This window comes from Notechis scutatus, chromosome 4 (assembly GCF_049901735.1).
Source record: "Notechis scutatus isolate UNSWTSFEM ecotype Mainland chromosome 4, rNotScu1.2, whole genome shotgun sequence".
NCBI classification, from domain to species: domain Eukaryota; kingdom Metazoa; phylum Chordata; class Lepidosauria; order Squamata; family Elapidae; genus Notechis; species Notechis scutatus.
In genome coordinates this window covers 21,182,925-21,197,858 of record NC_142012.1, presented here as the reverse complement: position 1 = coordinate 21,197,858, position 14,934 = coordinate 21,182,925, and the positions used below count along the sequence as shown (strand labels likewise).

General features: G+C 34.7%; 1 protein-coding gene across 12 annotated transcripts in view; it reads left to right on the top strand.

Moving 5' to 3' along the window:
* PPP3CA (protein phosphatase 3 catalytic subunit alpha) overlaps positions 1-14,934 on the top strand; it is a 208,889-nt gene that overhangs the window by 176,231 nt on the left and 17,724 nt on the right. For 4 of the 12 annotated variants that reach the window (XM_087962897.1, XM_087962893.1, XM_087962902.1 and 1 more), the window contains exon 11: positions 6,677-6,703. The exons of 4 other annotated variants lie outside the window; for them this stretch is intronic. In XM_087962897.1, the coding sequence (XP_087819023.1) occupies positions 6,677-6,703 (27 nt within the window). Of the gene's footprint in view, positions 1-6,676; positions 6,704-12,390; positions 12,418-14,934 lie in introns of all 12 variants that reach the window. 4 more of the 12 variants (XM_087962898.1, XM_087962894.1, XM_087962899.1 and 1 more) reach the window with 2 other exon arrangements.

Genomic DNA, 14,934 nt, shown 5'->3' with positions numbered 1-14,934 from the left:
CTACTACCTATGGATCAGAGACTGCTCAAGTAGGACCCAAAGTCTCTATAGTTTCAGTTGGTTCTTAGGAGGGGAATGAGATCAAGCCAGGTCAATCACCTGTGTATGATAACTTCATCTTGGAAAGGTTTATCTACTCAGGCATGGGATCAGGGCTATCACACTTTTCCAGTTTTACCTGGGTTGGTGATGTAAGCTGGGTATCATCAACATATTGGTGACACCCTACCCTGAACTATTGGATATAGTTTCATGTAGTTGTTGAATAGCAATGTGTAATCCTACATGGGAGTAACAAGGTTTCAAAGATTACAGGTGGAAGTATCATAAAATATAAAAAAAATCTCCATGACATGACAATCACAGCAATTTTTCTTTCTACTTAATAGTCATGGTTCTCATATTAGCCTAAAAAGAGCTTTTTGATGTTTCATGATTTATTGCTTGATAGGTCTTTCAGAACGATTCAGTTGTTATTGAATATTGTACTTGCCTAATGAAAAATGGCTGGTATTATTTCTCTGCCTCTCATTTTCAGAGAGTAGTCAGCAGTTTGAGATAATTATTATTCCTCTAATATTCAAGAAACCAATTTTGGATTGCTTTCTTGATTTAAAGTGTATTGCTTGAGGTTTTTAAAATTAAACATTCCAAAGTAATAAATAATACTTTTTGAAAGGATGGTTATTTATTCAAATCACAAGAATAATTAGTAAATATAGAGAGAGCAGAAGAAATTGCAAAAACAGATTTCTATAAAATGGAAGATGATAGATTAAATTACAGATTACATTAATTAATTCCCGAAGTGTTCAGAAAGCAATATCTTTATTGTCCAGTGTAGTCAGGTTTTTTTTTTTTTTTTTCTGCAACTCCATAGTTGCTGGTCACCATCTTGGATAATCTGATGAGAATAGCATATTTGTACTGTGTTTTTTTTTTGTATAGTATATCTGCCAAATTTATAGAAAATACCAAAAAGCCAAATAAGATTCAGTATAGGTGATCCTCATTTAAACTTCTACAATTGGGATTGACAGCTTGATAGCTAAATTACATAGTTGCTACATGGAAAATCACATAACTATGACTGTTTATAATTTTATTACAGCTGTTGTTTCTTCTTCTCACTTCCCTACCTTTTGAAATGTTTACTCTGATGCTGGATTAATTAGCAGGAAGGGAATTAATGTTTGGATTTACATTCATTGGAGAGGAAGAGATTACAAAGATATAAAGGATTACATGAGAGTAAGAAGGTACACAGCAGGAATATTTATTTATTTATTTGATTTGTCAATCGCTTACAAGATAATAGGTATAAGTATAAACATGAGTAAGAATAGAGGAAATAGGTACGAATAAATGGGGACAATAGGACAGGGATGGTAGGCACGATGGTGCACTTATGCACGCCCCTTACAGACCTTTTAGGAATAGAGTGAGGTCAATAGTGGATAGTTTGAGGTTAAAGGAATGGAGGTTAGAGGATGTAACAACAGAGTCAGGTAGTGCATTCCAGGCATTGACCACTCTGGTGCTGAAGTCGTACTTTCTGCAATCAAGTTTGGAGCTGTTTATATTGAGTTTGTATCTGTTGTGTGCTCTTGTATTGTTGTGGTTGAAGCTAAAGTAGTCATTGACTGGTAGAACATTGTAGCAGATAATTTTGTGTGCTACGCTTAAGTCTAACCGTAGGCGGTGTAGTTCAAGGTTGTCCAAGTCCCAAATCTCAAGCCTGGTGATACAGGGTATTCTACTGCGAGCAGAGGAGTGTAGTACTCTTCTTGTGAAATACTTCTGGACTCGCTCGATTGTATTAATGTCTGATATGCAGTGCGGATTCCAGACTGATGAGCTGTATTCGAGTATTGGTCTGGCAAAAGTTTTGTATGCTCTAATTAGCAATTCGATATTTCCGGAGGAAAAGCTTTGTAAGATTAGATTTACAACTCTTAATGCCTTTTTGGCAGTGCTGTTACAGTGGGCTCTGGCACTTAGGTCATTTGATATGAGAACTCCAAGGTCCTTGAAGAGTGAGGATCATCAACGAAGTCATATCCAGCTAGTTTGTATTTGGTGTACTGATTTTTTTTACCAATGTGTAGGACAGAGCATTTGTTGGTTGAGATTTGGAGTTGCCAGATGTACATCAAAAGGAATGTCCTGGCACTGGCTGTTTGTGTAGCATGCTTGAGGTTTCAGGCCACAAACACACCGGGCAAACAGCCGATATATATATTCCCCATTGTGTACCTGCTTACTCTCTCATAAACCCTTCTTCTCCAATCTCTCAGCAGGGAGGGGATAGGGAAAAATGGGTTAGGCATAGGAGAGATTGCTTTAAAAAGTGATCTCTTTGGACAATCTGTCCTGTGCCTCACCCATTTTTCCTCCCCATTATCCCCCCAGCAGACTGTGAGATTGGAGAGGAAGAAATTACAAGATAGCAAGCAGCACACAATGGAGAATACACATTGAAAGGAATGTGCTTGTGTTGACTACACACAACAGTAGTTAGCTACACACAACAGTCCTGATTGCAAAAGATCTTTTAAAACTGATACATTGTTCAAAATAAAATAAAATAAATTCCAAGGTGCATTCTTCTTTTGTTTTGTTAAATTATATTTCAATTGCATCTTTTAAAAAATCAAAAATGCTGAGAGTTGCTTTTTTACCAGTCTAGTTAGATAATGTTGATCATCCTGTTTCTGAACCAAATCTGTAATAAACAGTTTAGTTCCCCGAATACTTATTTTTTTCTTTATCCTCACTTTTTTTGTCAGCCCACCACAAAGGAAGTCAAATGTCTCAATTCAAGTAGTCATTTACAGGCATCATTTGTTTTCCTCCTAATTCTGCTTTTTGATAAAAGAATTGGCCTTGTAAGTACAAATAGTCCACAACTTACAACAATTTGTCTAGTGACCATTCAAAGTTACAACAGCACTGAAAAATGTGACTTATGACCATTTCCCCCCACTTATGACTGTTGCATCATTCCTGTGGTCACATGATCAAATGCTTAGCAACTGACTCACATTTAAGACAGTTACAGTGCCCCAGGGCCATGCAACCTTCTGATCATCAAAATCAATGGGGAAAGTGATATTCACTTAACCAGCATGTTACTAACTTAAGAGCTGCAGTGGATGACTTAATAACAGTGGCAAGAAAGGCCATAAAATCAGGCAAAATTCACTTATCAACTGTCTTGCTTAGCAACAGAAATGTTGGGCCCAGTTGTGGTTGTAAATCGAGAACTACATGTATTCAGATTTGCCAAACATGTTTTTGACGAAACCAAGCCAAAGAAGAAATTGTGTTTTTCATCTTGTTGTTTTCCTAGTTACAGCTTTTATTCATCTTCAGACTCTTATCATTTTATCTAATTGACCTTGGCCACCCACATTATTGGGTTATAGATACTTGTGAATGTCATCACACTGGAGGTCATGATGTTATGAGCAAAATCACACAATTGAATTAGCTGGTCAGATAAACAAACAAGTGAGACAAAGCCTGAAAATAAAGAAGAGATAAAACTTGCAGAGATGCAGCTATGATTGAAATAATAACTTCACAAACTGCTAATTGACATGAGAAGAAAATAGCTTTTGACTTGGCCCTAAGAATGCTTAATGTCAAAGAGTTATAAACAACATTGTAGTCAAATGGTGGAATAATATTATTCCATACCATGCAATAAGAGCCACATATTTGAAGAAATCTATTTAGATATTAATAATTAAAGACTGGGGACTAGAAATAAAGACTTGTAGATATTATTAAATGCAAGCATTTATTTTAGAATTTTCATTTACATGTATGTGCATACACACACATAAATGCATACATACAATGATTCTAATTCCATTTAATTTATTCTTCAGCATATAAGGTTTGTTAATTAATACAGAGTATACATGAATTAATACAGAGCCAAGGTATCTGAAACTAGCCTATACAGTGCTTTCACAGTTTGACTTGCTTTTCTAATTAATAGGAATATTGACTTGGTGGGAATGAATGAAATAATTAAGTACCAATTAAAATTACCCACTTACATGATAGACAGCTTGATAGCAAAGAACTTGATTTGTTCTCTGCACATTTTGCTAATTACCTGGCCTAATTTTCTGTTCCTTAGATTAATTTCATTGAAATGTAACTGTAACACTTTTAATTTGTGACAGATATTCACTAGATGACATTGCTAGAAATGTAGTTCTTTTGCTGTCATAATAGCTAGGAAAGTGAGAGATTATTCCTTTTGGAGGAATAATATATTGAGTGTTAAAAATGCCACTTCACTATTTTTTTAATTGATACTAATACAATAAACAAAAGTAGAACACTACTTTGGGACATGTGTGAGCTTATGAAGAAACATTGCACGGTGAAAGTCAAAAGACGAAAGCTTAACCCCTTTAACAGGCAGGTACAATATCATAGCATTTGTACAAAGTGGGCTAAGGTTATGGTGCATAATGTAGCTTTCATCAATTGATGCCTCTGAACATCTACCATTACTTTCAGGAAAGGAGAAAACTGCATTTGAGAAAAATAGTTGAATAAATTACCGACTAGTTTATTAATATTTAAAGAAAATTATCACAAGATTATGTAATAAAATAAGTTATGGCACTATACAATAAAATAGTGCCATTAGTCATTGATTATGTCGTCAAGAGAAGTTAAATTAGGAAGAAATGTAAATTGGGAAATATAAATTGAAAGTTGCAAACAAATTTTGTTATTATTGTAGTTTATCTGTGATGAAGCAGGAACAGAGAAAAGGACAATGATCTATTATATATAGAACACATCTTGTTTTATAACTTACAGCATTAATAATCAGAAGCCAAAGCTGGATCCTCAATTGGATCTCAAAGTGCAATAGCCTGCAATTTTTAATGTTGATTTGATCTTTAGTGGCTTTTTTTATTCAAATACATCATCTGAATTAGACAGGAAGAAACTAGTTAAAGAGAAACCAAAGGGGAGCAGAAAGCCAGAATGCAAACATAAAAGTAAACATAGATATGATGTTGCACTCTGAAGTATAAATTCAGAATTGAATATATTAAATGCTATTGTTACAGAGCCAAACTAGGTTAGGTGTAGAAGGTGAAGAAGAGTTATATTTCAAAGCTACTGTCATAATGAATGCTGTATATTTATCTTGCCTTTTCTCCAGGGATTTTAAGGAGGCTTACATGGTATTCATTTCTGCTATTTTATCCTCATAACAACCCTGAGAGTTAATTACTGATTGAAGAGATTCAAGGAGTTTTTTTGGCTGAGTAAATACTTGAACTAAATCTCCTTCCTGCTACCTTTAGATTTTACTCAGTATCCAGGAATGGTTATCAAAGAGTTTAGATTAATTCTCTTAGGTCATTGAGCCTAATTATAGAGAAAAGCCATGACCTGAAATGTCTGGCCAGAGTAGGATGCATATGATTTATGGTTGTTTAGATGGTAATGAATTACTTGATCAGGATTCTACATGTTGCAGCCCATTTTCAGAATCTTACTGAATATGCAGATGTCAGAAAGTGTTGGTGGCTACTTTATTCAGTAACCAAAGAGTCACTGTCCTTCAGCACAAAAATGCAAATCATTATAGAACTAACTGCTGAATAGGTCTTCTGGAAAAAGTATGATGAAGTCCATCATTAGAAAGAAAAGAAAAAACATTGACTCTACTTCAATAATTAATCAAATGGGTTGATGGAATACACAAAGAGATCTCTAAGGTGCTGTGGCATTTTTTAAATTGTTTTTGGACTCTGGTCTTCAAACATTTTTATTTGAGAATAGATTGCCTTGAAGCTAGTTTGCTTCATTCCAAATGAATAAGTTTGGATTTAAATCTTATTATCTTATTTAAATCTTATTATTTAAATCTTGTGTTTATTTCCTGTCTTTCATTTAAGAGGCATTAGACAGGTTCATGTTTCTTTTTCCGTGACTCTTACTGCTGTTTCTTCCCCTTTCAACTATCACAAAGGTCTCCAAACTTAGCAACTTTAAGACTTGTGGACTTCAACTCCCAGAATTCCTCAGCCAATAGGCTGAGGAATTCTGGGGAGTTGAAATCCACAAGTCTTAAAGTTACCAAGATTGGAGACCCCTGAACTATCATGTTATGAGAAAGATCAGAGTTATATATAGGAATTGCTTGATGCAGATGTGAATGAATGAATCTATGCTCTCTGCTCCTGGCCCACCATTATATAATAAATTACTCTGGGAGATATACATGGCAAAAAAAACTCCTGAGAAACATATTTCTCAGTATCTATGAACTACTGCAGTTAACCTATCATACTTGATCTCCTAAATGAATCATTGCATGACCCAAGCAGCATGGCCAGTAGTGGACCGGCCTTCTGGTTATCTTCCTGCATTTTAATTTATTGCAAAGTTTACTAACAAAGCTGTGCTGAAGTGTATTTTTTCTTCTCATAATTCTTTTTTCTATTCCTTTTCAGTGTTCCCTGTCTAATTTGTTTCTTTTCTATTTTTCAGAATTACTTAAGTATTACTTTCCCATTGATGTTGTCTTGTATTACACCCTTCTTCGTTCTCCTTTCTTTTTTTTAAAAAAAACCTCTTATCTTCATTGATCTGTTTTCTTTTTCCCCCTACTCTGGAATTTCATAAGAAGATCCTATTTATGCACAGAAGAAAGGTATTATTAAATGGTCAAGAAAGGCTTATATTTAATTTGTTGTTGTATAACTTTTCCTGGTGCTAACTCTCAGAAACTTTCATCTTCCTGCCAAATTCTCAAAAATGTATTCCATATTATATGCACTTTCCTAATAATCAAATACTAGGTATGGGGATCCTGTAGCCCCCCCCCCCCCGACATTGTAAAACAATAACAAAACAGCATCCCATATTGTCCATAATTGATCAGAATTTTTGTAACACAACAATGAGAGAAAAATAGGTTGCTCAATTCTCTACTCGGCTGACGTAGATCACTATTGACTAATTCTGTAATGGTCAAGTTGATTGGGGTATATTTGAATCCTTAAAACAGATTTGCCTTGTTAAAAATTGTGTGTATGTATGTGTATGTGTGTGTGAAAATGCACTTCAAAGAAAAAAAATGCTGCATGGGGGCTGCTGAATCTTTACAACCTTCAGCTTTGATACAAATAATCCCCCACATAGTACCTTTTCTTAACCAGTTGGATGTTAGATCAAGATTCACCTTCCTTGATTAACCATCCACTCTGTGCATGGTTTGCTCAAAATTACAATAACTGACTGGTTGCAGCTTATCATACTAAGTTATGTTGTTAGGAACATATGAATGGTATGGAAACTTGGTTAAAGTCATGAAAAATTAAAAGAAATCTAAAAGTTGGTTACACCAGGATATTTCAAATTAGTTTCAGGGAAACTGCTATTTTAATAAATGTTTTTAACTGCATGGTGTTTTTCTGAATTATTATTTTTTTTTTTAATAACTGTGGAAGAACTTTTAGCCTAAAAACCTTACAATTGCTATGATGTTAATAAGCTCTTATTTAATAGCAATTAATACATTGACAAACCATCTCAGTATATATAATTTAGTGTTAAACTTTAGTGGGCACACAAATTTGCCAACAAGACTTTAACAAGACAATTTGAATACTTGGTGTACTGGGTTCTGCTTTGTAATACATTTTATACACTTGCAATACTTTAAGCAATGCCATGATAGAGGGCAACTTTGACTTTTTGAAATTTACACTTGTCTATAGTCCTAGAGTCCTTAGTGTAGAACTCTAGCTTTTCACTAAGCAGTACAACATAGACCTTTTGGTATCAGGATGCAGAATATACCCTTTAATTTAAAACCTGTTTGTCATTGGCCATATTTGGAACTTTTCTTAGAATGAAGCAGTTGTGGCACAAGATTCGAATCAAAACCCACCCATTCCCATCACTATTTGCTTAATTTCATCCAGTTCTTAAGCTGCCCATCGATGATCTCTGCAATGAAGAAGACCTTCCAGTAGAATGCTGTTACTCAGTACATTTCCCTTGGCAGTGTGGTCAACAGATTTATATGCTCCCTTTGTTCTGGAGAAGAGGAAGCTAGGAAATGAACCACTGGCTGAACTTTCCCCATTGCATTAAGTCTCCCAAACTTCCCATCTCTCTGAACAGTCCCTAATAAAAAGACTTGATATACAAATTAAATATTCTACTTTCCTGTAATTCCTACATAGGCTATGAAACTCAGCTGGATAGTCAAGAGTCTCGGGAAATTGCCAATAGAGGAGAAGACTTTCATCTACATTTAAAGCCCTTCGTGGCATGGGTCCAGGTTACTTAAGGGACCATCTCACCTTCGCCTGTACCGCCTGTACCATAGAGGAGGTATTCTGTGGGTCCCCTCAGGCCAATTATTCCGGCTGGTGGTATCCAAGAGGAGGGCTGTTGCTCCTTCCCTCTGAAACACCTTAAACACCCCCCCCCCCCAATGTGATGTTGGCCCCAACCTTCCTATCCTTTCATAAGGGCCTAAAGATGTGGTTCTGCCAGTGGGAGAACGACACAGTGGAGGTGGTTGATCAAGTAACAACAGATCCCACTCTGCCCTCCCCCTCTCCTTAGGTTTTAATGTTGATTTTAATTATTTATGTTTTAATTGTATGCATATAGATATATATTTTATGATTGTAAGCCGTCCAGAGCTACCATATGGTAAGATGGGCAGCCAATAAATTTTATAAATAAATAAATAATAAAATGAATTTCTCAGAAAATTAGTATTTAGACATTAATTCCTCTCTTATGGGATTTATAAAAAGGAGCTGTGAGTGATGTATGTGCTCACTTCATGTAAGAATCACCATTTGCCCGACAAATTCAGATTTCTGCACATCTCCAATAGAAAAGTTATTATTTGCAAGCCTGCCTCAAATAAATAGTCCAATTTATGTGTCCTCCATTTTATGTTTCTCTTCTAGTCTGTCCACAGTATAAGTACTAAGATATGAGATCCAGTTTACAGTGTTATCTGAGCCTAGACCAAATTTTTAAAGGATTTATCCATTCTTTTCCCAAACTGCATAGAGATATATTAATGGCAGGACGACTATATAGTGAGATTTTGTTATTGTTGAGAAATTGCTAAGAAACTAAAACAGTTCTTGGTTGCTAAAAGTAGAATTTAAAAAAAAACCACTAAAGAATCTTTATAGATTTTATTGCAGAATAAAATTATTGAAACAAAATATTGCAGAAGAAAAGCTACCTACTTTTATCAGTCATCACAATGTAAAAGTGAATGTTATACCTTGAGTTTCAAGTATTCAGTCTAGCAGGTCTCCTTTCCCTTTATATAATCCATTTTTATTCTTTCTTTCCTATAATACATATTTCAGAGGTATCTGTAATTTTCTTTTAACTGCACCTTCTAGTTTCTTTAAACTTTCCTGTGTAATATTTTGCCTATTTTCTTTTCTCTGACTAAAAAAATTGCATAAATTATTTTGCTGTATTTATGATTCATTTTTCCAATCCTACCCTGAAAATCAGTTTTAGCTTCTTCCAAATATGTCTTTAAAACTTTGGTTTACATTTATTGTTTAGATCAGGATTGTAAAATTTAAATCTCATTTCTATTCGTCATTCCTTTGTTTAATATGCACTGGTAAATCTTCATTTCACCAATTCATTTGTAAAGGTAGCTAAAAATATATCAATTTGAAAATAATTTCAAATAATCCCTGTTTTCTGAGCTATTTAGCAAACAAATGTTTTACCTCTACATAGCTGGAATATATTTGGTTGTGATTTCTTTAGAAATCTCAATTTATTTTTATTCTTTGTATTCTTTGTTCTAATACTATTTATACTGTTTCAACCAATACCCTAACTCAAAACACATTATGGTATACTTTATTCTCAGATTTTTCTGTATGCAACAATATAAACAAAGATAAATCTGTCATAACTCTATTATTGAATTTATCACATGCATTACATACTTGTTCAACAATATAGCATTTGATAATAGCCTAGTTCATTTGTGTATCATCAAAGAGTATTTTAGATGCATCAAAAGTGAACCATAATATTTTTACAGGGGTTCTATCTATTCACATTAAATTTAATGACTAACAACTTTGACTGCAATTCCATTTTTCCCCACTGTATCAGATTTTTTTTAAAATTAGTGGTCATGAATACATAAAAATATTCAAAATAATAAACTGTAGCTGGGAAAAAAACCAAAGATGATATTTTTGGTCAGGCCAAAGAATACAAAGCCATTTTTCCTGAAAAAACTCTCCATATTAATAAAGCAACATCAGTTACTTAACCCCAAAAGTGCCTTTTCAAGAGGCAACTGGACTTTCTAATTTTTCTTTGAAGACGTTCTCATCCAAGAAGCTATCCAGCTGTCTGCAAGGAGTATAAATCCTTCCATTCCCCACTATCCAGTCAGAGCTGAAGAAGCTTCTTAGATGAGAAGCGAAACATCTTCAAAGAAAAAATCAGAAAGTCAAGTTGTTTCTTGAAAAAGCACAATGGGACAATCATGACCTGGATGACTGAGAATCTCCACAGACATCAGTTACTTCAGGGTGTCAAACTCACATCGTCACAGCATCGTCACGTGACATATCGGGACTTTTTTCTCCTTCGCTAAACCAGGCATGGGCGTGGCAAGCACATGACACATCAGGCCTGCAAGCTGTAAGTTTGACAACCCTGTGTTACTGCAAACATAAAAGTAAACATAGATATGATGTTGCACTCTGAAATAAATTCAGAATTGAATATATTAAATGCTATTGTTACAGAGCCAAACTAGGTTAGGTGTAGAAGGTGAAGAAGAGTTATATTTCAAAGCTACTGTCATAATGAATGCTGTATATTTATCTTGCCTTTTCTCCAGGGATTTTAAGGAGGCTTACATGGTATTCATTTCTGCTATTTTATCCTCATAACAACCCTGAGAGTTAATTACTGATTGAAGAGATTCAAGGAGTTTTTTGGCTGAGTAAATACTTGAACTAAATCTCCTTCCTGCTACCTTTAGATTTTACTCAGTATCCAGGAATGGTTATCAAAGAGTTTAGATTAATTCTCTTAGGTCATTGAGCCTAATTATAGAGAAAAGCCATGACCTGAAATGTCTGGCCAGAGTAGGATGCATATGATTTATGGTTGTTTAGATGGTAATGAATTACTTGATCAGGATTCTACATGTTGCAGCCCATTTTCAGAATCTTACTGAATATGCAGATGTCAGAAAGTGTTGGTGGCTACTTTATTCAGTAACCAAAGAGTCACTGTCCTTCAGCACAAAAATGCAAATCATTATAGAACTAACTGCTGAATAGGTCTTCTGGAAAAAGTATGATGAAGTCCATCATTAGAAAGAAAAGAAAAAACATTGACTCTACTTCAATAATTAATCAAATGGGTTGATGGAATACACAAAGAGATCTCTAAGGTGCTGTGGCATTTTTTAAATTGTTTTTGGACTCTGGTCTTCAAACATTTTTATTTGAGAATAGGTTGCCTTGAAGCTAGTTTGCTTCATTCCAAATGAATAAGTTTGGATTTAAATCTTATTATCTTATTTAAATCTTATTATTTAAATCTTGTGTTTATTTCCTGTCTTTCATTTAAGAGGCATTAGACAGGTTCATGTTTCTTTTTCCGTGACTCTTACTGCTGTTTCTTCCCCTTTCAACTATCACAAAGGTCTCCAAACTTAGCAACTTTAAGACTTGTGGACTTCAACTCCCAGAATTCCTCAGCCAATAGGCTGAGGAATTCTGGGGAGTTGAAATCCACAAGTCTTAAAGTTACCAAGATGGAGACCCTGAACTATCATGTTATGAGAAAGATCAGAGTTATATATAGGAATTGCTTGATGCAGATGTGAATGAATGAATCTATGCTCTCTGCTCCTGGCCCACCATTATATAATAAATTACTCTGGGAGATATACATGGCAAAAAAACTCCTGAGAAACATATTTCTCAGTATCTATGAACTACTGCAGTTAACCTATCATACTTGATCTCCTAAATGAATCATTGCATGACCCAAGCAGCATGGCCAGTAGTGGACCGGCCTTCTGGTTATCTTCCTGCATTTTAATTTATTGCAAAGTTTACTAACAAAGCTGTGCTGAAGTGTATTTTTTCTTCTCATAATTCTTTTTCTATTCCTTTTCAGTGTTCCCTGTCTAATTTGTTTCTTTTCTATTTTTCAGAATTACTTAAGTATTACTTTCCCATTGATGTTGTCTTGTATTACACCCTTCTTCGTTCTCCTTTCTTTTTTTAAAAAAACCTCTTATCTTCATTGATCTGTTTTCTTTTTCCCCCTACTCTGGAATTTCATAAGAAGATCCTATTTATGCACAGAAGAAAGGTATTATTAAATGGTCAAGAAAGGCTTATATTTAATTTGTTGTTGTATAACTTTTCCTGGTGCTAACTCTCAGAAACTTTCATCTTCCTGCCAAATTCTCAAAAATGTATTCCATATTATATGCACTTTCCTAATAATCAAATACTAGGTATGGGGATCCTGTAGCCCCCGACATTGTAAAACAATAACAAAACAGCATCCCATATTGTCCATAATTGATCAGAATTTTTGTAACACAACAATGAGAGAAAAATAGGTTGCTCAATTCTCTACTCGGCTGACGTAGATCACTATTGACTAATTCTGTAATGGTCAAGTTGATTGGGGTATATTTGCATCCTTAAAACAGATTTGCCTTGTTAAAAATTGTGTGTATGTATGTGTATGTGTGTGTGAAAATGCACTTCAAAGAAAAAAAATGCTGCATGGGGGCTGCTGAATCTTTACAACCTTCAGCTTTGATACAAATAATCCCCCACATAGTACCTTTTCTTAACCAGTTGGATGTTAGATCAAGATTCACCTTTCTTGATTAACCATCCACTCTGTGCATGGTTTGCTCAAAATTACAATAACTGACTGGTTGCAGCTTATCATACTAAGTTATGTTGTTAGGAACATATGAATGGTATGGAAACTTGGTTAAAGTCATGAAAAATTAAAAGAAATCTAAAAGTTGGTTACACCAGGATATTTCAAATTAGTTTCAGGGAAACTGCTATTTTAATAAATGTTTTTAACTGCATGGTGTTTTTCTGAATTATTTTTTTAATAACTGTGGAAGAACTTTTAGCCTAAAAACCTTACAATTGCTATGATGTTAATAAGCTCTTATTTAATAGCAATTAATACATTGACAAACCATCTCAGTATATATAATTTAGTGTTAAACTTTAGTGGGCACACAAATTTGCCAACAAGACTTTAACAAGACAATTTGAATACTTGGTGTACTGGGTTCTGCTTTGTAATACATTTTATACACTTGCAATACTTTAAGCAATGCCATGATAGAGGGCAACTTTGACTTTTTGAAATTTACACTTGTCTATAGTCCTAGAGTCCTTAGTGTAGAACTCTAGCTTTTCACTAAGCAGTACAACATAGACCTTTTGGTATCAGGATGCAGAATATACCCTTTAATTTAAAACCTGTTTGTCATTGGCCATATTTGGAACTTTTCTTAGAATGAAGCAGTTGTGGCACAAGATTCGAATCAAAACCCACCCATTCCCATCACTATTTGCTTAATTTCATCCAGTTCTTAAGCTGCCCATCGATGATCTCTGCAATGAAGAAGACCTTCCAGTAGAATGCTGTTACTCAGTACATTTCCCTTGGCAGTGTGGTCAACAGATTTATATGCTCCCTTTGTTCTGGAGAAGAGGAAGCTAGGAAATGAACCACTGGCTGAACTTTCCCCATTGCATTAAGTCTCCCAAACTTCCCATCTCTCTGAACAGTCCCTAATAAAAAGACTTGATATACAAATTAAATATTCTACTTTCCTGTAATTCCTACATAGGCTATGAAACTCAGCTGGATAGTCAAGAGTCTCGGAAATTGCCAATAGAGGAGAAGACTTTCATCTACATTTAAAGCCCTTCGTGGCATGGGTCCAGGTTACTTAAGGGACCATCTCACCTTCGCCTGTACCGCCTGTACCATAGAGGAGGTATTCTGTGGGTCCCCTCAGGCCAATTATTCCGGCTGGTGGTATCCAAGAGGAGGGCTGTTGCTCCTTCCCTCTGAAACACCTTAAACACCCCCAATGTGATGTTGGCCCCAACCTTCCTATCCTTTCATAAGGGCCTAAAGATGTGGTTCTGCCAGTGGGAGAACGACACAGTGGAGGTGGTTGATCAAGTAACAACAGATCCCACTCTGCCCTCCCCTCTCCTTAGGTTTTAATGTTGATTTTAATTATTTATGTTTTAATTGTATGCATATAGATATATATTTTATGATTGTAAGCCGTCCAGAGCTACCATATGGTAAGATGGGCAGCCAATAAATTTTATAAATAAATAAATAATAAAATGAATTTCTCAGAAAATTAGTATTTAGACATTAATTCCTCTCTTATGGGATTTATAAAAAGGAGCTGTGAGTGATGTATGTGCTCACTTCATGTAAGAATCACCATTTGCCCGACAAATTCAGATTTCTGCACATCTCCAATAGAAAAGTTATTATTTGCAAGCCTGCCTCAAATAAATAGTCCAATTTATGTGTCCTCCATTTTACGTTTCTCTTCTAGTCTGTCCACAGTATAAGTACTAAGATATGAGATCCAGTTTACAGTGTTATCTGAGCCTAGACCAAATTTTTAAAGGATTTATCCATTCTTTTCCCAAACTGCATAGAGATATATTAATGGCAGGACGACTATATAGTGAGATTTTGTTATTGTTGAGAAATTGCTAAGAAACTAAAACAGTTCTTGGTTGCTAAAAGTAGAATTTAAAAAAAAAACCACTAAAGAATCTTTATAGATTTTATTGCAGAATAAAATTA